A 27,756-nucleotide genomic window follows, 5' to 3' on the forward strand; every position below is an offset into this window, starting at 1 on the left:
GTCCCTCCGGGAGCTGGTCCACAGCCATAAAAGTGGCTCCTCCCTGGTGGGGGGTGGGGCAGGGCCCTGCAGATCCCCTGCCCTGGTGACCATGTCCTGTCCTGGCCCCAGTCCTGGCCCCTTGGGGGCTGCTCCCTGACCTCGGCCTCAGCTGAATCCTGCTCATGGGTCACTAGGGTAGGGGGTGGGGGTGGGGGTGAGCAGGCGCTGTGGCGTCCCCCACCATTTGCCCCACAATTTTGCCTCATGTGTCCTGACCTGGTCGCATCCCCGGGGTCCTGTCCTTCTGAGCCTGGGGCGGTGAGCCTGCCTGGTCCTCCCCGAAGGTCTCTGGTTGGGCAGAGGGTGCATCCTGGGCCCCTGGGGACTTTGGGCCCCGCCGAGGGGGCTGGGGGCTGGTGCGGGCTCTCGGCCCAGCCCGGTCCTCTCCGCAGTGGATGCGCGCCCGCTGGACCTCTGACCCCTGCTATGCCTTCTTCGGCGTGGACGGCACCGAGTGTTCCTTCCTCATCTACCTCAGTGAGGTGGAGTGGTTCTGCCCCCCGCTGCCCTGGAGGAACCAGACGGCCCCCCGGATGGCCCCCAAGTTCCTCCCCAAAGTGCAGGTAGGCCCAGGAGTCCCAGGAGGCAGGTGGGTCGGTGAGGGGTCAGCTGGCCGCTCAGCTGGACATCCATGGGGCAGCGGGGGGACACTGCTCCCCTGGTCAACGAGGCCGGTCAGCTCTTCCTGGGTGGTGGGCGCCTGCCCCATGGGGCGGGAAACCAGCCTGACTGCCTGTCCGCTTTGTAGGGTGCTGCAGACCTGGGAGGACGCAGGGCCAGGGACGGGGGACTCGTAGCAGATTGGAGCTGGGCTGGGCCCGACAGTGGGGCTGGGGTGTGTGTTGGGGTGAGAGGAGGGCTCCCCGCCTGTGGGAGCTGGTGGCCTCTTTGAAAGGGCAGGACAAGCAGGAGCAGCCCCACCTTATGGGGCCCGCCCTGTCCCCAGGGTGGTGGGCGGTGGCCCCACAAGGCCGCAGGCCCAGTGGGGAACGGAAGTCTGTACTCCCAGGCAGCGTTCCGGAGCAACCTGTCCCACCTGCTGGAGCTGATGGGCAGCGGGAAGGAGTCTCTAATCTTCATGAAGAAGCGGACCAAGCGGCTCACTGCCCAGTGGGCTCGGGCTGCCCAGCGCCTGGCGCAGAAACTGGCGGGGGTCCCCAGGGACCAGAAACAGGTGCCTGACCCTCTCTGCATTGGGGGAGCCGAGCTCAGACAGGCTGGGTGTGCGGTCAGGGCTTCCCAGTGGGCACCAGGTCAGCCCTCAGAAGCTGTACTGAGTGTCCTGGCACTTGAGCCGGGGGCCCCGCTCCAGGGGCCAGCGCTGGCTGCGCAAGGCCTGTCCATCCGGGAGCCAGTCCTGGGTTTGGGGAGATGCATGTGGTGGCCTCGGTCCCTTTCAGGTTTGTGACCCTTAGGGGTCCTGCTTTCTGTCCAGGTTTTGTTCTCGTTAGGCAGAAAGGTCATGACATTTGCCTGGAGTGTTGGGAGTAACGTAGCCTGTTCGAGGAGGTTGTTGGTTGGCGCCCCCGTCTGTGCACCCACCTGTCCATCCCTCCGTCCATCTGTCTGTCCATCCACCACTTATCCGTCCGTCCGTCCATCTGATATTTACCTGGCTCCCAGCCCCCTGTCTGTCTCTCGCAGCGTCCCGATCATGTCATGACATCATCTCTCGTCTGCTCGCTGTCGTCTGCTCCCCCATCGGAGCGCGAGCGCCAGCCTGTCTGGTTTCCCCGCGTCCCCGCTGCCCCGCTGCCCCTCCGGCCACTCTGCCGCTGGCCCCGTTCTGCGCTCTCTGCTCGCCCAGACAGAACCTGGGGACAGAGCTGCCGCTGGCCGGGTCCCCCCGGGGGTTGCAGGGGCGAGTGTCCCGCTCCCCATGCTGACCGTCCATGTCCCCCAGATCCTCATCCACATCGGCTTCCTGACCGAGGAGTCCGGGGACGTGTTTAGCCCTCGGGTGCTGAAGGGCGGGCCTCTGGGGGAGATGGTGCAGTGGGCGGACATCTTGGCGGCGCTCTACGTGCTGGGCCACAGCCTGCGGGTCACGGTGTCCCTGAAGGAGCTGCAGAGGTGAGTGCCCGGCGGAGCCACTGGGGCCTCCTGGTGTGCTGTGGGTGGGGGTGTCCCTAGTTCCTTCTCCGCTGCCCAGTCTGCCCCCTCTTCTCCTTGCTGACCGGTCACGTCTGGGACACCCCAAGCCCGCATATTTGCTCAGTGCTATTCAGACAGGTCCCGGTCTCTGTCTCTGGCCAGCGGGACCCCGGTTTGCGTCGGGGGCGGCCGATACTGGCTGGTGGAATGAGTCATGTCATGCAGATGGGCCCCTCTGCCTGCCATCCTGGGTGGGTGCTACCTCGGGGTTCTCCGCTAGAACTGGGCTCTGCCCCAGCCTGTCCTGGGACCTGGGGAGCAGCAGGGGCTGCAGGGCGGTGCAGTGGCTGGCGATGCCCAGCCTTCCCCAGTGCTCACTCCCAGGGTCAGATGCGGGAGACGGGGGGTAGAGGGGCAGGATGGGGGATGCATGCGAGTCTGTTTTTATACGCCTGTGTGTTATAGAACTACATATTTTCTTTTATTTATTTATTACTATTTGTCACATGACATTTGTACGTATGTGCAAAAACCTGCGCACGTAGGCCACAGAGCGCAAGCACAGCGCCATTTCCTGCGATCCCGCAGCCCCTGAAGAGTGAGAGTATGGCCAGGGCCCTGCGCCTGCCGGGGAGGCCCCTCGCCCCCGCCCCGGGAGGACCTGCCGCTAGGATGCCCGTATGCATGTGTCCATAGCAACATACGGCTTAGTTTTCTTTTTTTTTTATTTTAAGATTTATTTATTTATTTATGCATACAAGACTGGGGTACAGGCCATAAGTGTGGGGGGTGAGAGGACTCCCCAGAGACAGGGTAGGGAGCAGAATAGGCAGACTGACTGAAACACACTGAGGGGAGCAGTGGGGAGACAGGAGAGGTCTGGGTTGCTCTCTGACCGGGATCGAACTTATGCTGCAGAGGCTCGCAATAGCTTCACAGTGCTGTGCTTAACCTTGCGCCACCAGGAAGGCCCTGGCTTCGTTTTCTTTTTTGTTTGTTTTGGTTTGGTTTTAAACTTTGTAAGAAAGCCACTGAGGTAGTTGCTGAGATTTACCTGCGATGAGGTTTCTAGTTCGTCTCTGTTGTAGCACGTGGCTCTACTTCATCATATTCATTTGATAGTCATGTCATCAATATCAATTCCAAGGTGTGACTATATCATAGTTATTTATCATAATTGTTTATTGATTTTTTAAGAAGATTTATTTATTTATGCAGACAAGGCGGGGGTACAGGCCAAAGGTGTGGGGGGTGAGAGGACTCATCAGAGGCAGAGCAGGGAGCAGAACAGGCAGATCTACTGAAATACACAGCTGAGGGGAGCAGCAGGTGAGACAGGAGAGGTCTGCTGCGCCATGTGGTAGCTCCCTGGCCAGCTGGGGATCAAACTCGTGCTGCAGAGACTGCAGATTGCTTCATAGCACGGTGCTTAACCCCTTGTGCCACCAGGGAGGCCCCTGTTTATTGATTTTTTTATTCTGTGCCAATTATTTCCCTTCATGGTCTCGCTGATTCAGTCCCTGCATGCGAGGAGCCCACAGCCACGCTCACACCCACCTGTGCTCCCGTCATCTTCCTAGCGGAGGGGCCTGTGGTACCTGGTACCTGGTACCTGGTAGGGCCTGAATTGGCATTTCCCTGACAACTAATGCAGCATAGAACCCGGTCAGAAAATCCTCCTTCTTCTGGGTGAAGCACCTGTTCGTGTCGTGGGCCCACTTGCCTGCCGGGCTGTATACCTGCCCTTAGTGAGCTCGAGGAGTTCATTTTATATTATAAGGCCAATGTGCATTGTATGTGCTAAAAATCTCCTAATTTGTGACTTGTCTTTATAATTCATTATTTTTTTGAGGGTCAGAAAAAATCTTAATTTGAATGACATCACCGTTACCTTTTTCTTCATGCTGAGCCACCTTATGTTCCGCGGGTTTCTGTTCCTCCTTTTCCTTGGCATCTGCATGAGATTTTTCTAACTCTAACCCACGACATATCTAAGGAAGCCCCAGAGTGTTTGCCTGCACATCAGCTGATCTCTATCAGTTCATTAATTTTCTCTCTGGTGGTTTCAAGCTAGAGTGGAATTCTGTGTGCCTGCCCCCTCGGTGGCCTGTTGGGTCTAGATAGCGCTTTCTGACCAGCATTTCCTTCTGGCTGCACATGCTGATGCCCTCAGCACAGGAGTGTTGGAGAGGGGGGTGTGGACAGGGCCAGAGTCATGGACAATCCCAGGTTTGGGCAGCTGCACGGCCTCTGCCGTGCCTCCCTGAGGCTTGCGAGCAGAACTTCCCGTGACCTTGGTTGGAGAGATACGAGGACCGGATGTGCTGAGCAGGGCAGAGGATCCCGAGACCTGGCCGTCCTATGAGGCCATTAAAGGTCCTGAGGGTTTTCACCTTGTGGCTTATGAAATTCACACCACCAGAGGGGTAGTGTTCGGCTTAGTCAACAGGAAAAGTGCCTCAGAGGCACATAGGGAAGGCCATGGGGGAGGAGAAGGACGCGGGTGACAGTGTCCAGGGCGTGTGGCAGCGCTGGGCAGCACAACCCCAGCTGGGGCCCAGGTTCAGGAGCAGGAGATGCTGCCTTGAGCAGCCCCTCCCCGCTGCTGTCTGAAGGCCCCGGCGCGGGAAGGAAGCAGGCCGAAAAGGCGCGGGAAGGAAGCAGGCCGGGAACTGTCCGCGAGCGCGGGTGCTGAACCTGCTGGAGAGAGGCGCCTGGTCCCTCCCTCTGCTCTCGCCCTGCTAGCATTTTGCCAGGTCCAGCTGTTGAGGCTGGGCATGCTGGAGGTGCCCGCTCACTGGCCACAGCTGCCCTGCTGGGCCCATGCTGTGCACACCCCCAGCTCCCTCTGAACAGAAAGCTCAGGAGATGCACAGCACCGTCTGTGCAGCCAAGATTTGCAAATAATGAAAAGAGGCGTCTTTCGCTAGCCTTGAAGCCTCCGTGGGAAGTCAGGTGGGAGAGAGGGAGAGGGGGGGACAGGGAGGAAGGACCTGGTGTGTGGAAAACCAGAGACGTCTGGCACCGTGTGGCTGGCACAGCCAGGGGCATGGGGAGCCACGGGCCACACCTGCCTCAAGTAGAGCAGCAAACAAGGGTCTGGGGATCCTTGACTCTGTGCCCCAGAGATCCCAAGATGCGGTGGCGGGATCCTGGGCGTGGGGGCTGTCTGGAGTCCCCTGGGAGTGGGGGGCACCTTTCTATCAACCTCAGCCCACTCAAGATTTGATGGATTCGTGCTGGTCCGTGGCAGATTCGTGTCCAGTAAACAGGGTCCAACTTGACTCTCCTGACTGCATCTTCTGGGGCTCGGGAGGCGAGAACTTCCTTTGATGCTTCCATAGGAATGTGGGGGTTCTCATGTGCACATGTGACAGTGACCCCCACACTTAGAGAATTAGTGAGCGAGAAGGTAGTTGACAAGTCTCCTTAAGACATGGGATTTTAACTCCGTTGTGTCTCCTCTCAGCCTTCACCCTGAGTACTTGGCTGCCCGGAGCACGCCCTCTTCTTGCGGCCCCTCCTCCAGCTGGGCGTTGAGCCTGCGGTCAGTGAGGCTGCCACCCCCCATGGGGCCAGCGCGGTGAAGTTGGGGCCTGCTGTACTCAGGAGACTGAAAGCCAGACCCTGGTGAAAAGATCCAAAATGCCTCTGCTGCCACTGCTTTCACTACACACACACACACACACACACACACCCTGATGCATGCACACCTGTGCACAACCACACACACATTCACATGCACACACATGCACATGCACACGTGCCCTGTGCAAACCATGCAGGGCATGCTCATGTGCCTCCATGTACATGCACACACTCTTGCACATGAGAATGCACACACAGGTGCGTGGCGTGAAACACGTGTGCGCATGCACACCCACACACATGCAACCAACCCCCAGGCGCACACATGCACCCACCCACGGCACACCCCACAGAAAATCTGTATCCTCCCACCGACATTTCGCTCCCTGCCAGGTTCTTGCAGATCTGAAATTCCAAGGTGCAGGGGGTCCAGGGAGAGGTTGCCTCGTCTCCAGTTTGCTGTTCATTATGTGGGCAGGCCCGGGGCTGTGCCCGGATGCTGTGCCCGGATGCTGTGCCCGATGCTCTGCCCCTGGTCGCCTGCAGGTATGTGTGGAGTGAACGAGCTCGTCAGACAGGGCAGAGCTGTGTAAGCAACAAGCCACCTCGGGGCCCCGCCCCGGGAAGGTGCTTTCTAAATCTGTCTTCAGCTACAGTTTAAAAGCAACTAAAAGAATAAAAAGAAAAGAAGAACCCGCCTTCCCCAGGAGATATAATATAGTTAGGTCTGCAAAGTGAGCAGCACCAGCTACGGCTGGATCGCGCTGCAGGGGGCTCCTCAGGCGCTGAGCGGGCTCCGGGAATCCCCCACCCTGGCCTGTGGCGCCCACTCTTGGCAGCGCTGATTTACTTGGTCTGGTCTGGTGGGGGCCCAAATGTCAAATTTGCAAAACTCCCCAGGTGACGGGAAGCTTGAGAAGTGGGGGCGCTGGAGCTGTGGCTTTTCTGAGCTTCCCCCAGCACACACCCGCACAGGGCCTGGGGCTCAGGACTCAGGCCGGGGAGGGGTTGCCCGGGGTGCTAGAAGGTTGTGAAAAGACCTTGCGGGCCTTCCGCGCCCACATTGGCTGCCGATGAGAGGGCTGGGTCTCGCCAGGGCGGGGTGGAGGGCCCAGGGTAATCTGAAAGCCGGTCAAGGGGCGGTGAAGGTAACTGGATTTCTGGGGGTCGCGTCTCCCTCGACCGCCGAGGTGAGCGGCGGGGCGGCAGCAGGGCACAGCGCGGCCTGCGCATTTGTCGTAGTCGGCTCGCAGCTGTTCACGGCAGATGTCCTGGCCACCGAGTAAGCAACGAGCCTGGACGGATGAGCCTTTTCTCTGCTTCTCGTGTTTTGGTGTTTTAATTAACCGGCTCACTGGAGGGGGGTCGGGAGCAAGGCGCGGGCTCCGCATCTGACTTGGCCGCCGAAGACGTTTCTGGGGCGAGAGAGGTGACCCCGGGGACAGTGGGCTCAGGGACGAGACAGCCGCGGGGGGCCGGCAGGCGGTCCCCACCGTGCGGGGTGGGGAGCAGAGGCGCAGCGCCCCCGGGGGGGCTGCACCCGAGGCAGCCCCCCAGCTGCCCCCACCCATGCGGGCATTGGCGGCGGCGCCTTCCCCTTCCTGCCCGCTCGGAACGGCCGTGCCCATCCATTTTATTTGCATAATTTCAAGCATCATTAATAGTACATGGCATGAGGAGAAATTACTGAGCTCTTCCTCCATCCATGAGTGAAATTGGGTTTAGTAGAAAATTAGTTGATTTAACTGGCAAATGATGGGCGCTGGAGAGGGGCTGTTTAAACACGGCCGAGGAGGGAAATCTCTGCGCTCGGGCGCGGCCCGCATGGAGCCCTCCCGGCCGGCGCCGTCCCTCCGTGTGTGTTCGGGGCAAATGCCGGGAGGTCTGGGGAGAAGGACACGGGGCCCTGGCCGAGCCCAGGTGGGGGGAGCACGGTGGGGGGAGAAGCAGCCCAGCGGCCAGGAGGCGGGGCGGGGAGGGGCTGGAGGTGTAGGGCCTGGCAGGGGGTGGGGGGTCACATCCAGTTTTTATTTAATCTTTTCCGCAGAGGATGAGCTTCTGCTGGGGGCGGCGGGGGCGGAGGTGTGAGCGGAGGGCGCTGGAACATGCTCTGCAGCTCCGCCTTCCAGCGTCGTGCTGTCCCTGAAAAACTGTTTTGAACCCCGAATAGCCAAATATTAAGACGTGACAAGGCTGGGACGTGGATCCTGCGCTCAGGGCGGAGTGCCGTGGCTTTCTGCAGTGCGGTGGGCGCTTGACATGGCTTGTGGTATGGAAAGTGGGGAGATTAGGAGGGCAGGAGATTAGGGCGGCAGGAGAGCTTCCCCCCCCCTTCCCCCACGGAGGCTTAAGAGGCAACCAATCAGCTGACACTAAAAAATCACCATCTCTTCTCTCTTCTTTTTCCCTCCCCTTGGGTTTCCAGGGGGGCTTTTTAATCTCCTGCCTAGTGAGGTCTTGTTAGCACAGCTGGATGCCGTGGAAAGTTGGGGTCCTCTGCAGGACCCTCCATTCTTCCTCGGGATCCTGGAGAGATGATTTGTGCACGTCCCCTCACCACCCTGGCCCCTCACTCTCTGGCGCACTGAGTCCCAGTGAGTGACAGTCTCTGGCAAGCCCACACCCTGGGGCCCAGACCCTGCCCACACCCAGGGGCCCAGGCCCCCCACACACAGGAGGGTCACCTCTAGCTCCAGGCTGGCCTGGGCATCAGGGGCTGTGCTAGCGTCTGGGAGATTCTAACTGGCAGCAGGCCTGAGGGCCATTGTCCTCAGGCGCTGAGAGCAGAGCTTGGGTTCTAGAAGCCTCCATGCATCTGTGCTCAGCACTCATGGGCACTTGCTTTAGGAACTGGGTCTTGTCTGCAAGGACAGAGCAGAGAGCTGCCGGGGCCGGAGGGGGGCGGGTGTACCCTGCTCTCCCGTGGCGGCAGCCCCAGCAGGCCTGGGAGCTGGCGGGCCGAGTCCGGCTTCATCCAGGGCTCCCGGGGAAGTATCACCAGGGCCAGAAGTGCCGGCCGCCCCCTGTGCTGTGCTTTCAGAACCTCCGGCTTCCTTCTTGCGGCTTTGCCCAGGGAGCAGCTGAAATGTGCGCCCACCTGCTTTTCCTTTTAATTCTTTCCTCTCCTGGGAGCCTGGTAGTTCTCTTGATCCTCCAAGGGCACCCGGGCACCTGCCTTTCAGGAGTGAGGGCAGAGGGCAGGCCCATCCTGCTGGCATGAGAAGGCTACCTCTGCCCGGCCCTGGAAGGGCAGCTCTGCCCTGGCAGAGACTAGGACGAGCGGGGGGGGGGGGGGGGGGGTAGGGCCTTCCTCATTAGTGCGCCTCACCTCCCTTTCCGAGGCAGCTAACAGCCGCCTAGTTAACTCTGGGGTGCCCTTCTCCCGCCCCCTGGGCTCTGGGGAGGAAGCAGTGGCCTCTTCTAACAACGGGTCATGGTGGAGGGCAGTGTCCTCATGCCAGGAGGTGGACACTGGGTGGGGCTGGGGATGGCAGGCCCCTGGGAAGCAGCACAGATCTGGGGGACCCTGCCTGTGTGCCCCCAGTATGAGAGGGAGGAGGCGAGGTGAGCCTCAGCCTACACCTTAGCACCCGGAGTCAGAGATCTCTGAGCACGTTGTAAGAATCCTCTTTAATTAGGTCCTTCCCACACAGAAGAGCGAGGGAGAGAGAATAGTTTGTTCCAGAATTTGAGCACTACCTGGAGAGATTATTTTCAGCCACAAACCAAAGGCGCAGGGAGAGACGGGAACAGGAGTTTTAGTCTAGAAGGGAGGTGGCGCCTCAGGGTGTCGTGGCTCTGGCGGGGGCAGACAAGGGCCAGCGGGCCGTGAAGGCCACCCGCGGGCGCGTGAGGGGGGCGCATGCTGGGCGCCTTCATGGCGCCACAGCTCAGAATTTGGATTCCCAGAAGAGGGGTATTTCCCGTGGGGTGTAGATTGTTCCCCTCCCGCCATCCTACCTTTTGATCTAGCAAAGGGTGACGAAGCCTTCCTTCTCTGGGTGCGCGCTGAGCCCCTGCATTGCAGCCGGCTGGGAGTGGGGGGCGGAGCGGGAGCTGGGGAAGGGGGGACACGGACACGGGAGCGCTGGGGGAGGGGGGCGCACGTGCCGGGCTTGTCCCGTGGGCCTGCAGGGGCCCCCGAATGGGCTTGATTTGGCGTCTGGCCTTGATAGTACAGCGCGCCGGGTGCGCCTGTGCGGGGTCCAGCGAAGCACGAGCCGCGGCTGCAGGCGTCGCCACCCGGTGCCGAGCGCACCTTCCCAGGCTGACCCATCAGACCCGGTCCCCCAACCTGGTCTTCGTGGGGAGTTCATCTGGGCGCAGGGCCCAGACCAGGTGTCCTGCAGAAAGTCCCACTTCCCTAGTGCGCCCCCTCCCCTCACCTGTTCTTAGCGCCCACGCGGGCGGGGGATTTGAAATATTTAGAAACCCCCTTGACCCGTGAGCTCCTCAGGAGTGGGCTCTGCAGGTCCGCGCGTAGCCTCGGTTCTGCAGCCATGGGTTCAGCCAACCTCGGGGGTCCCCTGCGCCGGTGATTGCGGGGGTGCAACTCGAAGTGAGTGACGTGAAGAATTTTGACAATTCACAATTATGCTGGGGTCAGGAGGGCCCTCGCCCCCGGGGACGGCGGCTCAGTCTCACAGCCAGCCGGGCAGCTCCCGCATCCGCTTCCAGCTTCCCCGGCCGTGGGGGTGGCCATGGGCAGGCCAGGGTGCTCAGTGGGTGCTGCCTCCCCCCACACACCGGCTCGTGGTTGGGGAGACCCAGCACGCTGCCCCGCCCTGCCTCTGAGGCCAAGGAGAAAGGAAGGCGCTGGTTCTGGAAGGAGGAAGCGTCTGGCCGGGCAGGGCGGGTCTCAGGGAAGGGGCCGAGCCGCCCAGCCTCGCTGCGCCCCCGCGGAAGGTCGGCAGAGACGGTGGTTTTCAAGCCCTGTCGCTGCTCCAACCAAGCACGAGCGTAAAATTGCCCACAGAAGTGAATTTAAACCACAAGGGATGGAGCTGAGGCCCCTCCCGGCGGGTGACCCCGGCGCTCCCGGGCAGCTCAGGTTCCTGTGACGAGAATAATGAGGCAGCTGCAGACGCCCGTCTCCAGGGGAGTCACCTTCGGTTGAAAGTCCTTGTTTTCTGGGGTTGGAAGACCGCGTGGCTTCCTGTTAACACCTCCCGGGCAGGGGCCCTGAGGCCTCCGGGCCAATATGTCTCTCCTCCTGCTCCCGGTGGAGGCCCGGTGCAGACCAGGGGCAGCTCAGCCTTCAGAAAAGGGGGGCGCAGGGGACCTGGAGCCACACCTCCCTTCAGGCTCCTCTTGCACCCACCTCCTCTCTCCAATAAGGATGCGTTTCTTGACCAGGATTTCTTTCCTTTTTTTTTTTTAAAGATTCATTTATGTATGCATACAAGAGCTGGGGTACAGGCCAGAGATGCGGGGGCGGGGGGGCTGAGGATTCACCAGAGACAGAGTGGGGAACAGAACAGGCAGACGGACTGAAATCCACTGCTGAGGGGAGCAGCGGGGAGACAGGAGAGGTCTGCTGTGCTGTGTGCGTAGCTCCCTGGCTGGCCGGGGGGATCGAACTCGTGCTGCAGGCAGGCTGTGGACTGCTTCATAGCGCGGTGCTTAACCCCTTGCACCACCAGGGAGGCCCTCCTTGACCAGGTTTTCAACATTTACACCAGCTCTTCCTCAGGGGATCTACCCAATTCATGGGTTGGGTTGTTCATTCCTAAACAGTAGGTGCTTACTGGGTCAGATCCTGTCCAGGCTCTAGGCTTTCAAAGGGAGACCTGGGGCCTCCTGTGGTGAGGAGGGGACTCAGGACAGTGCAGGGAGAGGGGCAGATGGAGCGCAGGGGAGGGGTGCAGGGAAGGCTTCCTGGAGGAGGAGGCAAAGTGAGAGTTGGGCTCAGGAGGAGAGACATTTCCAGGACAGGATCAGAACCTGGGTTGACACGACCAAGTCTACCTGTGGAAAGCTCGCTCTGGGGAAGAGGCAGGCAAAGCTGGGGGCCGGCCGACCAGGGAGGGCAGCTCCGGGACTCGGCTGAGGAGGCCGGGCCTTAAGCGAGCGCATGGAGAGACGTGCAGGGGCTGAACGGGAGCTGGGGGGCTCGGGTCGGGAAGGTGGGCTGAGGACGGCCGTGAGGCTATCACAGCGGCTCTTCCATCCCCTCGCCTCGCTCGAGCCCCCCGAGCCCTCCGCGGTGTCGTTTTGATTTGCCTTTTACAGATAAGAAAAATGAACATTTCCAGAGGCTCATGACCCCCCAGGTCTCAGACAACACCGGGCTGGGGCTCCGCTGTGAGGGCTCGTTGCCACAAGAAGCCAGTGGCTCGTCAAAGCGGAGTCCAGGGGGGTGGGCAGCTGCTGGGGGGACGGGGCCTCTCCTGGGGGCTGACGCCACTCCCCACCCAGCTCAGGGGCTGAGCGAGGGCTTACTGGGTGAGCTAGAAAGGCCTCATAGACCCTTGGGGGGTGCAGCTGGGGGCTCTGAGCTCGGCTGTAGGCAGCGGGACGTGCTGATTCTAGAGGAGACCATGAGACTGTGGCCACGGCCTTGGTCTCCAGTGAAAAGATCCAGAGGCCCCAGCCTCCGGGGTGCAGTCGGCAGGGTGGTGCCACCTTTGCTGTGGCTGAGCTGCGTCTTCTGGGACTCAGAAAGTGGCATGTAAATAAAGTGGCAGGCTGGGCATCTCCGTGGTCCAGAGGCTGGTCAGCGATCAGCATTGTATCTCCCGAGGCAAAGGGTTTAGGGCCCTCCTGCTCCAGGCAAACCTTGAAGCTGCACTGAGGACCATGGCAGGTGCCCCCGCAAGGGAAGGTGCCCCCTTCCGGTGAACAGACTACAGGGCGCACATCTGTGGGAGTTAAAGCTCCGCCTCCTGGCAGGTGGCCCCTGTCGGTGCTCTGCTTGGCCTGATTCACAGTTCCTTTGGCCTCTCCGAGGCGCCTCTTGCTCAGTGAGAAACCTGTACAGCTGCACGTGGCCACCCAGCGCGCTTTCTCCCCGAGCGTCTCCTGCGTGCCAGCCTTGCCCGCCTTTGCAGAGCCCCCACCCCCTGCTTACCCTGCCCTGTAGGAACCAGGGTGGGCTCTGAGCCCCCCCAACACCGGGCAGGGCAGGAGGCGGGTCACTGCTGCCTGTGCATGTCTCCTGAGGCTCAGACTCTGAAAGGCTCCTCTCTCAGTAACTTAGGGGTGCCGCCAGGCCGGGGCAGCTGCCCGCTCACCGCGCCCCTGCCCTTCGACCTCATCTACACCGACTACCACGGCCTGCAGCAGATGCGGCAGCACATGGGCCTCTCCTTCAAGAAGTACCGGTGAGTGGCCTCGGGGCTGGGCGGGGACAGGAGGGGGCAGGGGGGGCGGGGCAGGATGGCCACCCTCCTGGCTGAAGGTCGGCCCCACGTGTTTTTGGGTGGAAGGACGGTGCCTCCCGCCTTCCACAGCCCCCCACTTCCTTGCCGGCGGAGCTCTGCCTCTGGGGACCTTGGATGACAATGAATAAACCGGAGCCAGCGGCTCGGTGGCCTCCTGCTTTGGGTGCTGACGGCCGGGACCAGAAGTTACCCAGGGGGAGGGGTGGCAGGGAGGGGGCAGCCCACGGGGTGTGACCTCTGCCGCGGGGGTCTCCCCCGCCCCACGCCCTCGGCTGGAGGAAGGGCCGGCGCCGGTCTCTGCAGCCAGCGGGGCGCAGGTTTAATTTAGCGCCGCGCGCCTGCTATTTATTACATTTGCTCCAGCCCCGTTGACGAGCCCGCATGATTTTATTAGAAAAAAAAGTGACAGGCAGCGTTATTGCTTTTATTATTAATGTATGTTCTCTATGCACTCGGCACCTCCTCCCCCCACCTTCCTCTGGGGGAGCAGTGCCGACCTCAGCAGTCTGTGGACAATTCTGGGTCGCTGGGAAGGGCGCTGGGAGGGGCAGCTCCTGGCGGCGGTGCTGGTCTCCAGGGCTCCCTGCGGGCGCTGCTCCTGGGGTGGGGGGCAGACCGGGAGGTTCTGGGGCTGAGGCCTGCCCTGCCGGGAGGGCCACCTGGGGTGGAGAGGACCCTGGGAGGCCCTGCCCCGCCAAAGACGACCTGTGGCGGAGATGGGTCCCCCCACCCCTGGCCCTGCCCTTCTGCATCTTAGCCCAGATCCGCCAGCCCCATCCTGGGGGCATCAGGCGCCTGGGCGGGCCAGCTGGTCCTGCGGAGAGGTGCCCACTCCTAGGCTCCCTTGGGTGGTGGTGAAGACTCCCGGGTTCCGTCCGGCCTGGGGGTAGCCGGACTGGCCGGCCCAGAGAGGTGAAGGTGCTTGCCCGGGGCCGCACTGCTCGGCGCGTGTGAGTCCCAGCTCTGACCACTCACGGCTTTGCCTGGCCCTGCGCCGGCCACAGCACCACTGCTGGGCCCCTGGCCCAGGGGACCCGGAGGAGGCTGACCCTGGTCCTTGGTCCCCGGGGCAGGTGCCGCATCCGGGTCATCGACACCTTCGGGACAGAGCCGGCCTACAACCACGAGGAGTACGCCACGCTGCACGGCTACCGCACCAACTGGGGATACTGGAACCTCAACCCCAAGCAGTTCATGACCATGTTCCGTGAGTGTCGGGGCTGCTGTGCGCCGCTCGGGGCGGGGGCTTACCGGTCCCGGGGCGCCACCCCCTCCCCTCCTGTGGGCACAGGGGATGCAATGCCCAGGCACAGCCTTTTCCAGAAAGCCCCCCCTTCCCTTCAGCAGTGAGTGCCCAGGCAGGGCCTGGTGGGGTTTGGGGCCGGAAGTTGGAGGGAGCAGCCAGTGGGGCTTCCTGCCTGCTGGGGACCACGCATGACCCTCCCAACACAGGGCGTGCCCTTTGCCCTGTGGGGACAGGTGAAGCTCAACCCTCGTGGAAAACAAAGAGGGCTCAGTGGCCTTCCAGAAAGAGGTCAGAATGCACCAGAGAACGTCAGCAGCACGAAGGGGGCAGGACAGGCAGGCTCTCGGAGCAGAGGGAACAGATAAGTGAAGACGGATGTGGAAAGAACCAGAACCAGAAGGTTCTGGAAATGCCAGCGCTCCATAGGCGCCAGTGTGGGGCGCCAGTGTGGGGGAGTAACCGGCCACCGATGGCTTCGGGCAAGGAATGTGATTAGAGCTGAGCTTCAGCTGTTTCTAAGGAGACTCAAAAATATGCGCAGCCTCGGGTCTACCCCCCTAGCCACGGCCTCTGGCAGCACGTTAACCTTTTCTCGACAACTCAACTCGCTCCTTTCTCTATCTCGGGTGCCGGTGCCTGCCCCCAGGGCCCTGTCTTGCTAAGTGGCCCCTTCTCCTGTCACTGCTCAACGCTTAGTGCTTTTCCTCCTTGGAAGGCTCTCAGCTGTCACTTTTAATTGTTGTTAGTGGAGCTGCTTCCGCAGCATCGCGCATCTAATTTGCAGCTCTCTTAAGACTCCGGGTCAGAAAGCCACATACCCGCCCTGGTTCGGGCCAGCTCTAAATGCAGGACAGACTGGGCCAGCTCTAAATGCAGGACAGACTGGGCCAGCTCTAAATGCAGGACAGACTGGGCTCCGAGCCCCCGCCCCCGCCCCGCCCCCAGGGACCTGCTGCGGAGGAAGTAGCTGGGCTTTATTGAGCTTGTCAGACCCATGCGCCTCTGTTGGGTGTGGGGTCGCCTGTGTCCACCCTGCAGGCTGCGTCGAGGCAGACACGAGTCCTGAAGGCTGAATCAGGACTTGGTTGGGTCCCTGAGGCTGGGCAGGTGGGACGGTCCCTGGAAGCAGTCCTGATGAGGAAACTGAGGCCCAGAGCGATCTGTCTGAGGTCACACCTCTGGGGGACCCGACCGACTCCAGGGCCCACTTCAAGGGTGCATGGGCCTCACCAAGAGAAGAGTGACTGTCTCCAAAGCGCCTGCGTGTGTCGGGTGGGTGGGTCTCAAGGAGATTTCTGGAGGGAAAGGAAGTAGGGGGAGTGGTGCTCCCGATGGTGGAGAGTGGCCCAGCAGAGGTTATGGCCCTGGGCCGGGTGACAGGGATGGAGTCATGTGACAGAGCCACGCCCAGAACAGCAGGCTCTGCTGAGGGCTGCAGTGGCCTGGAGCTTTGGGCTGAGCGAATGGGGACAGGGGACTGGCTGCCAGCTGAGTCCTGCTGAGCACCAAAGGGTGTGCCTCAGTTTCCCCATCTGCAACAAACACGGTGGACTGTTTCCTTCTGCTCCAAGACCGTGACTCCCCGGGAGAGGGAGACGTCGGGGCCGGGACAGCGTGGAAACACTCCCTCCCCACAGACCCCTCACTCCCAAGTGGGGCGCCTTCCAAGAGGGGGGCCGGTGCGCCTGGGGGCGTGTCTTTGGCTGGGGGTCAGCCCCTTCCTGACCCTGCGGTCTGGCTGCAGCGCACACCCCGGACAACTCCTTCATGGGCTTCGTGTCCGAGGAGCTCAACGAGACGGAGAAGCAGCTCATCAAAGGCAGCAAGGCCGGCAACATGGCCGTGGTGTACGGCAAGGAGCCCAGCATCTGGAAGGTGAGCGCCTGCAGCCCGCCCCGCCGCCCCAGCCCCGGGGCTCCCGCCTCAGGACTCGGCTCCCAGCTGCCACCCCAGCGCCCGGAGTGGGAAGTGCCCCCCACATAGGGTCAGAAAGAGAGGTGGCCCTGGAGAAGACTAGTCGGGAGCTCGTAACTCGCCCCGCCCCACCCCGGCGAGCCCCCCTGTCCTTGTGGGCTCCACTAGCGCCGCCACCTGCCCTGGGGCGGATCAACACTGTCAGCCCAGCAAAGGGGGTTCAGGCTAGACAAGGGGGCTCTGTGGGGTGAGAGGCGCGGGGCAGAGGAGGGGACGAGGGATCAGAGCCCCATCTTCGGGCTGAGACCCCGTGGGGAAGTTGCCTGCTCACCCGCCCAATGACCTGTTCTCTCTCCTCTTTGCTCCGCCCCGGCAACGAGGCAGCTCCAGGTAGGTGCCCCCTCGCCTTTTCCCCTCCCCTGTCCGGTGGGGCTTCCCTGGCGGGGTTCCTGAGGTCTGTGGCTTTGAGGATGGGCTGGGCGGGGAGGAGGTGATGGGGACAGCGGAGGTGGGGGGATGCCACCCTGGGGGTCAGGGCCCAGCTCCTGGGGGTCGGGCCTGCCCACCATGACTTATTAGGTGAGGGGACCTTCCCTCCTGCTCAGAGGCTGCCTGTGGGGATCCAGGCTGGCAGGGCCTCCTCGGGGGCTTTGAGGGACCAGCTGGAGCCGGGCACTTAACTCCGCCTCTGCCAGGCCTCCCGTGGACGGGCAGAGACAGGCTCTGCAGGCAGGACGGAGGGTCCGAGACGGGGTCCAAGATGGCAGTGCCAGGCGTGGGGCGGGGTGGGCGGGCTCGGTGCTGCAGGGCAGCCGCAGGTGGCCCCGCGCCTGGTGCCGAGGGTGGCGCGCCGGCTCTGCCTCTACCAGAAATCCTGTTATGAAACTGCTTCTGAGGGAATGAGGTCACGAAGTCTGGGGAGAGAAGGTTTCATGTAGCTCAGGAGCCTCTGGTAGCCGGGAGCAAGATTGTTCAGCAGGAGACCTCAAAGCAGCTGCTTCCAAAAAAAGATACCTTCGCTCTGGTGTTTGTGACCGGAGGGAGCTGGAGGCCAGATGAGCAGCAAAGGGACAGCAGCTGCTGGGACAGATGTGGCCCAGAGCTCAGGGGGCCAGGTGGCAGAGAGGTGGGGGACGGGAGAGGCCCAGGGCCCCTCAAGGTCGTCACCCTCTTATGGCTGCAGCAGCCAGGACCTGGGGTGAGAATTTTGGTATTTTTATGCCAAGGAGCTGACTTATTTGGGGTTCCTCGGAAAGTGGAAGTTGAGGCGCAGGCTGAGTGCCATCCCAGGGAGCAGGGGCGGGGACAGGGGGCAGGTAGCTCGTCCAGGCACAGGCCAAACCCGTCCCCGAGCTGGGAACAATCGCAGGTGAGATGTTGGGGCTCAGGTGTAAGGGGGGGGCTTTTTAACATGCTCTTGCGACCTGTGGCTAAATCGTGCGCTCCACTGAGAACTCTAGATTTCCTCCTCAGTTTTTCTTGACGTATAATTGACAAGAAAAATGAAGGCTGATAGATGTATATTTTGTGAGGTGAACACCACAGATCAAGCGCCCGCCACACCCACACCTCACGGGTCGCTTTCTTCCCTTCGTGTGATGAGGGCAATTAGGATCGACTCTCGGCACATTTCGAGCAGACGATGCCACGGTGTTCTTAGGTCACCGGGCGCCATTAGGACCCAGACCTTCTCTGTCTCTGAGTCTGACTGTCTTAGAGTCTACATGGAAGTGAGATCACGCAGTGTTTGCCTTCCCCGGCGTCTTCCTCAGCTTTTTAAAATGAAGTAGCCCCAAAAAATTAAACACAGGGAAATGCACTCGAACAACATAGAAACAACCGAATAAATGGCTCCAGAGGACCTTCGATGTAGAAAGGGTAAATGCTGAGATACACACGCTTGGTGTTTTTTTTGTTTTGTGTTTTTTTTTTTTTTTAAAGATTTATTATTTATTTATTTGTTTATTTATTTATACAAGCACTGGGGTACAGTCAGAAGCGCGGGAGGATGAGAGAATTCACCAGAGCCAGAGTGGGGAGCAGAACAGGCAGAGTGATGAAATACACTGCTGAGGGGAGCAGCGGGCATGGCAGGAGAGGTCTGCGCGCCATGTGGGACCCCGCCGGCAGCCGGGGATCGAACTGGCGCTGCAGAGGCTGCAGGCAGCTTTGCAGCCCAGTGCTCAACCGCTGCGCCACCAGGGGAGGCCCTTGTGTTTTTTTTTTAATTTTGTGTACAGCACTTCATTCATTTTTTTTTTTTTAAGATTTATTTATTCATACAAGCACTGGGTACAGTCAGAAGCGCGGGAGGGTGAGAGAATTCACCAGAGCCAGAGCGGGGAACAGAGCAGGCAGACTGAAGAAGTACACTGCTGAAGGGAGCAGCGGGTGGCAGGAGAGGTCTGCGCGCCATGTGGGACCCTCGCCCGGCGGCCGGGGATCGAACTGGCGCTGCAGAGGCTGAGGGCAGCCTCGCAACCCAGCACTCAACCCCTGCGCCACCAGGAAGGCCTGCACACACTTGGTTTTGAACACGCACACAAGGAGGTCAAGTTGCGGGCCAGCGTGTGTCTAACCACGCACCGCAGCCAGAGGGTGTCATGCGGGGTTACCCATATCTGCCTCCGGATGGGCTAGAAAGTTGAATGGGGGGGGCGGGGTGGGGGTGGGGATCAGCTGTGTCTTGCCACTGCACATCGTTGATTTGATTTTTCCTGTGGGCATGTTCAGTTGGAGGAGGAGGCATGCTTTGGACGCCCAGTGTGATGCTTGGCTCACCTGGCTCTGGGTCCTCCATCTTACTAGCGGCCTCTCATTTCTGATCTCCTTTTACATTGATAATATGTTTTAAATCCACACCCCCTTTTACATGACTGATTATACTCCCTTGAATTCTTTCAGCAGCTGCTCTAAAATGATAAAGTGCTCTCCTGACTGGTGGAAGTCTGATCTAAATCAATACTTTTACCTTTTACCTTTTGGGGGAGCAAAAGAATCTTAAGTTGCTTTTAACATAACCACCCAACTTGTATGCTCTAGTTATATTTTACTTCTCTGTTTTATGCCCCACAGTGTATTCTGGTTATTGGCTTATAAAGTTAGTCTTCATTTCTATTTACCCACACCTGCCCTTTTCCTGCCCTGTTCTTACTCTCTGAGCCTCTGGGATCATTACCCTTTTACATCCTTAATGTGAGCCAGCTGTTTTTGATTTTCTAAAAATGCTTTTGTTTCACCTTTGTTCTTTGAGGATATTTTTGCTGCATACAGAAGTCCAGCTTGGCGTTCCTTTCTCTCAGCATTATGAAAACATTCTATTGCCTGCTGGCCTCTATCATTTCTGGTGAAAAGTCAGTGTGAGCCTTATTGTTGTCCTTCAAAGGCAACTTGTCTTTTTCCTTGTCTGCTTTTATGACTTCTGTTTGTCTGCTTTTCAGTTGTTTTACTGAATCTGCCTCAAGTGGTTTTCTTTGGATTTCCTCTGCAGGGGTTTTTGAAGATCTTTTTAAATCTGTGGTTTGATCTTTCACTAATTTTATAAAGAATCCCTAGCCATTATGTCTTTGAATATTACTTCTGCCCCAAACTGTGTCCTTTGCTTCTGGGGCTCCAATTATGCATACATTAGGTCTTCAATATAGCTCATTTGTCTCGCTTTATAATTCCCACCTTTTAGTTTCTTTGTGCTTTATTCCGCATATTTTCTCCCTTAAACTGTGTTTAATCTGCAGTTAAATCTGCTGATTTAGTTCTTAGCTTCAGCAATTATATTTTTTTTATTTTTAGCATTTCAAATTGTATCTTATATGCCCTCGACAACATTTGGCATGTTTATCATAAACTCTGTGTTTTACCAAACGCAGAGTGTTTGGTAACACAGACACTCCTTTAAGTTTTAGGTTTTATATTTAAGCCTAGGATCTGTTTTGAATTAATGTATGTGATGTGAAGAATGGATTGAAATTCTGTTATTTTATTTTTTAAACTCTTTGCATTATTCAAATGCAAATTCAAGCCAGGATTCCGTTGGTTGAAAAGACCCTCCTTCTTCCACTAAAATGTTTTTGCATCTTTGTCAAAAAGCAATTGACCACACATGTGTGGGCCTATTTCGGGACTCTGTTCTGTTTCACTGATCTATCTTGATACTGATATCACACTGTCTTGATTATTGTAGCTTCATAAGTCTTGAAACCAGATAATGAAAGTCTGCTCATTTTCTTCTTTTTCAAAATGGCTTTGTCTATTCTGGGTCCTTTGCATTTCCAAATGAGTCTTAGAATTGGTTTGTCAATTTCTCCAAAAAGCCTGCTGGGGTTGATTGGTTTTTTTTTTTATTTTATGGGTTCCATTCCCCACCTTCCTCCGAAAGTTCTAGAAAATGGATATTTTTTAAATTGTAGAAATATTTTGAGGTCAAGGCTGATGCCCTCTTTTTTCAGAGGGGATTTGCAACTGGGGGCCCTGGCAACCCCGATCTCCTTAACCAATGACAGTGGTTGAAACGATTTAAATCAGATCCTGCCCCAGTTCCCACCCACACTTTCTCCCAGGATCTAATTGCTGTCTTCCTCCTGTATGTGTGGAGTTTCGATCAGGGGTCCCTGCCCTGGCCAGGCCCTGAACTTGCTCCCCATTCTGCAGGGTGACCAAGAGCTCTGTTGTCCCCTAGATGCTGACCCTGGACCTGCCCAGGGGGGTGGGGGGCGGGGGGAACTTCCCCAGACACTCACTGGCTTCAGTTCCTTCCTTCCAGGTCTCAGCCCTGATATTCTTCACCCTTCATTGGATTTTCTAGAGGCGTCACAGTTTTTAAAAATTATTATTATTACTGTTTCCTCATCTTTGCTGGCCATTCTCAGAGGCAGGGCTGGTCTGCGTCACCCGACGTGTAAGGCGCAGATCTTCTGACGTCCAGGTCAGGGCCGGACCTTCGGCCAGCTCTGCCTTCTGTGCGGGGCGGGGCTCCCACCGCCCTCTCTCCCTCTCCCAGGGGAAGGAGAAGTTCCTGCGCATCCTTAGCAGGTACATGGAGATCCACGGCACCGTCTACTACGAGAGCCAGCGGCCCCCCGAGGTCCCCGCCTTCGTGAAGAACCACGGCCTCTTGCCCCAGCCTGAGTTTCAGCAGCTGCTGCGCAAGGCCAAAGTGAGCCTACCCCCCTCCCCGCCCCCACCCCTGCCCCGCCGTAGACGCGGATGCGCCCCTGCCTGCCTGTCTCCATCACTCCGTGGCTCCTGTACGTGTGGCTCTCCTGGCATGCTCTGCTGCCCGGGTGTCATGTCTGGGCCTCCTGGGAGTTGGTCAGAGCTGGGGAGACAGAGCTGGGGGCCACCAGACAGGGGAGGCACCACAGCGAAACGGATCTGGGTGGGAGCAGATCCAGCAGAGCCAAAGTTCAACGGCGGGGAGAGGGGTTGGCTGCCCTCCATCCCAGCCCAGCCCCTGGGCACCTCGGTCAGGCCTGGCTGCTGGAGCCTCTGAGAGGTGGACAGGCTGGGAGCACGGCGAGACTTCCTCAGATCGCTGATTCTGACCCATTGCTCTGCAAGTCCCTGAGCTGCAACCCTGGAACAATAGCCGGGGGGGGGGGGGGCCTGAAATGCCAGCCTCTCCTGATCTCACCATGGCCTCTTACGTGTGTGTGTGTGTGTGTGTGTGTGTGTTGGGCTGGGAGAGCACACTCACTTTGTGCACTGAGCAGCCTGACCAACCTGACATGGCAGCCCTGGACTCAGTACCATCCACTGAGCGCCCCTGGGGAGCCATCTCCGTGGCCACTGCCAGCCTGTGTCGGACGCGGAATGAAGGCTTTTAGGACGATGAAGGCAGGGCTTTGAGGTCAGCTGCAGACGCGGGGCTGACGTCCTCTAAGCTTGAGCCCCTCACGCTTCTCCTTTTCCTTCTAGAACCATAGCCTGTTAGCGCTAGGAGAGGCCACTGACAGCACCTCATTGGGCCGCCTCACTTCCCGATGGGGACACTGAGGCCGAGAGAGGGGCCCAGGCCGGTCTCAGCTGCCTCCTGTGGTTGTCCCAGCTGCGAACCCCTCCTTGCTTCCGGCGGCTCCTGGCCGTGGTGCCCAGCCCTGCCTGACCATTGTGCCCCCTGTTTCTTCAGCTCTTCATAGGATTCGGTTTCCCGTATGAGGGCCCGGCGCCCCTGGAGGCCGTCGCCAACGGCTGCGTCTTCCTGCAGGCCCGCTTCAGCCCGCCCCACAGCTCCCTCAACCACGAGTTCTTCCGCGGCAAGCCCACCTCCAGGGAGGTGAGCGGGAGGGGCCCTGGCCCGGGTGGGGGGGTCTGAGAGGGGGGGTCCCCTTAGTCGCTGAGGAGACCGAGCCATGGGGTGAAGGGAGAGATGGGACAAAGAGGGGGGCACCCCCAGCTCAGCCCAGCCCCCCTCACAGAGAGCCCCGCCCTGCCCCCCCAGGTGTTCTCCCAGCACCCCTACGCGGAGAATTTCATCGGCAAGCCCCACGTGTGGACCGTCGACTACAACAACTCGGAGGAGTTCGAAGCGGCCATCAAGGCCATCATGAGGACCCAGGTGAGAGCCAGGCCCGGGTGGGGCCCCCCCTCGCCCATCCTGGGGCCGTCCCTGCTGGCCGAGCTGCCCCTTTGGGAATTCAGATCCGCAGACCTGGGTTGGCAAATTTGACCCCCCTGAGCGTGTGTGTGTGTGTGTGTGTGTGTGTGTGTGTGTGTGTGTGTGTGAGAGAGAGAGAGAGAGAGAGAGAGAGAGAGAGAGAGAGGGAGGGAGGGAGAGGGCCTTTGTGCAGGGACCAGCCTGGGTCCCGCAGCAGTGAGTGCACCCCTTGGGGCGCAGGCCCACGAGCATTCCCAGCACAAGGCAGGCTTGCGTGGGTGTTTTCTGGGTGCCCGCGTTGGGGGTGGAGCTGGGTGCTGCTGGCATGGGGGATGGGTCTGGCCTCTGTAGACCCCCCAGGACTCGCACAGCGGGGAGCTGGGGCCATGCAGGCTCCCTCCAATAGGTCTGAAACCCCACATTTCTACGGTGGTCTCCGGGGTGGGGGCCCAGGGCCACCTCTGGAATAGCGAGGGGGTAGGTAGCAGCAGGGGTGTGAGTGTTGGTGGGGGGGGGTGCACCTGCACTGGTGAGGATGGGGGTGAAAGGGGCTTGGCCACTTACCTCCTGGGGGGGCCTTTCTGCTCCCCTTGTGCCCTTCTGGCACCTTCACTCTGGGAAGGGGTGGATGGGCTCCCTCACCATGCCCCTCTGCACCCACCTGGCATATTTTGACTGAGCCAAATTAACTGCCCTGCCCAATGTCCCTCCCCTGCCCCACCTGTGTCCCCCGAGTGGCCTGACATCCTGTTTCTTAGGGGGACCTGGCATCTGAAGCCCCCACTAGGCAGGTGGCCTCGGAAGATGCCCTGAGGGGACCCTCACCTCTCTGGCTTCCCTGCCACTTGCAAAGACAACCTGCCAGGGTCGGGGGTGGGAGGGAGACCCAGACACTTTTGCCCACGTAGGGTGCAGGCCTGGCCCCAGCTCCAAGATGAGCCGTTAAGCTAAATAAGCCGATCCCCAGTGCCGTGGAGACGGGTCCGCGTGTGCGTGCGTGTGCGTGCGCGTGTGCGTGCGCGTGTGCGTGTGTCGGGCGCTGTTACTCATGCGCTATTTCTGGCTGGGCACATAAGAGATGATAATAGCGGCTTCCCTGGGGACGGGGCTGGTGTCTGGGGTGGGAGGAAAATTGCTTTTCATTGTTCCCCTTTCTGATTTCTTTTTACATGAACATCTGTTTAATTCTGTTAATTAGTTAATTAAAGAATTATAATAATGAAAGGCTCAAGGAACCAAGGTACTGCAAATCCACGCGCTAAGCCTGGCAGCTGCACCCCGGCCAGCCGGTGGCTCTCTGCCTTGGTCCGGCCACCCCCAGGGCTCACCCTCCTGCCCCGAAACCTCTCGGGGGCCCAGCCCACCCTTCTGACTTAACAAGACCAGGTGTGGCCTTGGAATCTGCGCTTCAAGCACGTCCCTGGGTCCTTCCGATAATCCTGTTTTAGAAAACAGGTTCAGGGACAGCTGGCAGCGCTGAGCGCTCGGATGAGGCCCCCACCAGGGAGGCGGCTTCTTCTGGGAGTTACGGGGTCTTTCCTGGGAGGGGAGACGGGAAAGACCAGGAGTGGGGAGGCCAGCGGAGGGGACCAGCCAGCCGTCCTCGGCCGGCGGGGAAACGCCAGGGTGGGGCCCTTTCCTCTCCCGGCCTCCGTGGGTTTGCCCGTCAGTGTCTCCGTCCAGAGAGAGGCCATCCAAGGTGGGGGGGCGATGCCTCTGTGTCCCCCTCCCCACCCCCCTCATCACCAAGGCCACCTGCCTTTCTGTCGAGACCGATGACGGCGCACACCTGTAATTAGACCCAATGGGGGTGATTTCCAGGCAGGCTGGCTCCTGGGGGAGGTCAAGGCGGGGGGGCCCTGCTGGCTGAGCGCCCCTGCACAGGGTCTGGAATTACCATGTGCGACCAGAGGGCATCCTTCCGGGCTGTTGCCATGGAGCCCACAGAGCGGCATTTGGAGGGAAAATCACTTCTCTGGGGGGGGGTTTATTTATAACCCAGACTTGGAGCCTTTGCATCTACGAGGTCCCTGGCCCCCATGGGCGCCCGGGACGGCATCTGAGGTGCTCTGGACTCTGGCCCGAGTGTCTGGAAAAAGCGAGACGACTGCCATTGGGGGCTCCCCGGTTGTCAGCTGAAAGTAGCTGAATCCGGCTGTGTGCATGGGACGTGGGGTCTGGAGGTGGGTTCTGGGGCTCTCTGGGAACCCGGAACTGCCTGGATCAAGGACACCCTCTCACAGCTCAGGAAAGTCAGGACCTGGGACAGGGTCAGATCGGCGGGGTCTGGTCCCTGAGGGTCCACTCTGGTGTCCAGGCAGCTGCTTCCCTGGGACCCTCCTCCACTTGAGTGTCGGCGTGTCCCTCGGGCCAGAGGGCTTCAGGGTGGGGTGTCCAGGAAGCAGGGCCTGCCCTGCTGCACTTCTGACAGGCTGACCCAGTGTGGTCAGTATACACGCTCGCACGCATGCACGCTGCTGTCTCTTTAAGTGAACATTCCATGCCTTGAGTGGGAGGCAGGCAGAGCTGGGGGTGCTGTTTCCTAGGCGCCAGCTGTATACCAGGCAATATGCCAGGCACCAGGATTCAATGGAACAAGTCACAGTTCCAGCGTAACCTGAGAGAGGTGAGGGATAGATCGGAGATGATGACACAGGGAAATCTGGGCACTACAAAAGAAGGTGCTCCTGTAATAGGCATGGGGTGGATTCATGGAGGGCTTCCTGGAGGAGGTGGCACTCAAGAAGAGAGGCAGAAGCCACTGGGGTTGGCTGTGCGAAGAGTGGGCATCACTACCCAGGAGGGGCTGGAGGGTAGAGCTTTAGGGAGAGGGGAGACACCAGTGCAGGTGGGATAGGGGCGGAGGGATGGTCCACTGGAGGGGCCTTGGGGCACAGGGAATGAGAGGAGGGGCAAGTCCATGGCGGTGGGCTCTCTGGGCTCGGAGCAGGGCCACCAGATCTCTGCCCAATGTCCAGGGGAACTGGGCCAAGGCATCCTGGAAGGCCAGCGCATCCCTGCCCCATGAGTGTGCCCATGTCCCCCGCAGGTGGACCCCTACCTGCCCTATGAGTACACCTGTGAGGGGATGCTGGAGCGAATCCACGCCTACATCCAGCACCAGGTAGGCGGCCCCGGTTCTCTGCTCCAGGGATGCGGCTCCCACTCTGAGCTGGGCAGCGGGGCGGGCAATCCAGTGTGATCACCCAGGCCACCTAGGGTGGACAGCGGCCGATGGGCCTGTGTTCAAATCCTGTCCAGCCGTGAGGCCCTGGGCAGACTCCTTGACCTCTGTGAGCTTCCTTCCTCCCCTGCAAAACAGCCCAAGACACAGTCATGCCCTCTGGAGGGGCTGTGGGAGCAGGAGGCGAGATGATGCTTGAAGGTGCCTGGTGCAGCTGTGGTCGTGTCCCTGCAGCGCCGCGCCCAGGGCCAGCCAGTGGCGTCCGTCTCCCCTCCTGACGCTACTTTCCTCCCGACAGGACTTCTGTGCAGCCCCAGGCCCTGCCCCAGCAGGGGCCCGGGCCCCCCAGAGCCCCTTTATCCTGGCACCCAATGCCACCCACCTTGAGTGGTCCCGAAATGCCAGCCTGGCCCCGGGAACCTGGCCCCCAGCACACTCCCTCCGGGCCTGGCTGGCCGCCGCAGGGAGCGCCTGCACGGACGCCTGCCTGGACCGGGGGCTGGTCTGCGAGCCCTCCTTCTTCCCCTTCCTCAACAGCCAGGACGCCTTCCAGAGGTGAGTCAGCGCCTGGGGCTCTGCCCCAGCTGGCCCTGCTGCTCCCCACCCCCAGCCATCTGCCCTGCCCTGCCAGCCTAGGGCTTTCTGGGGGTCAGGAAGGACTCAAGAGAATTCCCCGCCAGGTGTCTGCCTCACAGAGCTGGCGGCGGGCCCTGGGTCCGTGCTCCAGGGGTGCTCCTGGCCCAGCCTCTGCCCCCAGCCCCCATGGAGTTTCCTCCTGATGGGCACCTCCATTCCCTCCCGCCTCCCTGCGTGGCAGGTGGGATAAAGGCCACAGCACAAGGTTTGTGGGCACGTCTTGGAAACACCTCCCTGAGAGGGCGGGGTGCGCGGGGGCCCGCGGGGAGGGGCGGCCCTCGAGTGGTGAGTTCCGCGCCCGTGCCCCCAGGCTGCAGGTGCCCTGCGACAGCACCGAGTCGGAGATGAACCACCTGTATCCGGCCTTCGCCCAGCCGGGCCAGGAGTGCTTCCTGCAGAAGGAGCCTCTGCTCTTCAGCTGCGCCGGCTCCAGCACCAAGTACCGCCGGCTGTGCCCCTGCCGAGACTTCCGCAAGGGCCAGGTGGCCTTGTGCCGGGACTGCCTGTGAGGCCGCCCCCGCCCGCCGCGGCGCAGGAGAAAGCACCAGCAGATTCCAGCCCCAGCGACCCGCCCCGGCTCCCCGCGCTGGGGCTGCCTTCCTTGGGCAGCCGGGGGCAGAGCCGATGGGAGCACAGGCGGGGGCAGGACAGCTCGGCTGAGTGTGGGTGCCCACCCTCGCGGGCTCCTCGTCGTGGCCAAGCAGATGTGCGGTGAGTCAGAGGGTCCCCCTGGCCAGCGCAGAGCTCTTGTGCAGAGCCAGGCCCGAGCGACACAGAGAGGAGTCCTCGCCCTCCTCGGACCCGGCATGGGCCTGCGGACGCAGGGGAGAGGAGCGGAGCGATGCTTGTCCCGTGCCAGTGCGGGGTCCAGGGAGTAAGGTGGGGGCCAGCCTTGTCCCTCTGGAGTTATTTGGGGTGTGCACAGAAGGGGCTGGGGCCAGGCCAGCTAGGGGACCCTGTTCATGCCTCCTCCTAGCCCCCACCCCCACTCTCCCAACCTCCCCCTCCCTCCTGCACTTGGGGACAGCAATTGGGGGCCCGGGGGCTGTCTACACCTTCAATTTCCTCCCTCTGCTGC

At 60.3% G+C, this 27,756-nt stretch overlaps 1 protein-coding gene across 1 annotated transcript in view; it reads left to right on the plus strand.

The window, feature by feature from the left end:
- The window catches only part of MGAT5B (alpha-1,6-mannosylglycoprotein 6-beta-N-acetylglucosaminyltransferase B), a gene marked incomplete at both ends in the record, with an annotated part of 49,346 nt that extends 22,159 nt beyond the window's left edge, over nucleotides 1–27,187 (plus strand). Inside the window, 12 exons of the mRNA XM_084237281.1 lie at nucleotides 435–605; nucleotides 1,052–1,216; nucleotides 1,946–2,115; nucleotides 12,915–13,046; nucleotides 14,180–14,313; nucleotides 16,097–16,227; nucleotides 21,263–21,418; nucleotides 22,391–22,537; nucleotides 22,703–22,819; nucleotides 25,908–25,982; nucleotides 26,341–26,597; nucleotides 26,989–27,187. Coding sequence (XP_084093407.1) covers nucleotides 435–605; nucleotides 1,052–1,216; nucleotides 1,946–2,115; nucleotides 12,915–13,046; nucleotides 14,180–14,313; nucleotides 16,097–16,227; nucleotides 21,263–21,418; nucleotides 22,391–22,537; nucleotides 22,703–22,819; nucleotides 25,908–25,982; nucleotides 26,341–26,597; nucleotides 26,989–27,187 — 1,854 coding nt within the window. The remainder of the gene's footprint in view (nucleotides 1–434; nucleotides 606–1,051; nucleotides 1,217–1,945; nucleotides 2,116–12,914; nucleotides 13,047–14,179; nucleotides 14,314–16,096; nucleotides 16,228–21,262; nucleotides 21,419–22,390; nucleotides 22,538–22,702; nucleotides 22,820–25,907; nucleotides 25,983–26,340; nucleotides 26,598–26,988) is intronic.
- Between the last annotated feature and the right edge of the window lie 569 nt (nucleotides 27,188–27,756).

This window comes from Talpa europaea (assembly GCF_964194135.1).
Source record: "Talpa europaea genome assembly, chromosome: 7".
In the NCBI taxonomy this organism is placed as follows: Eukaryota; Metazoa; Chordata; class Mammalia; order Eulipotyphla; family Talpidae; genus Talpa; species Talpa europaea.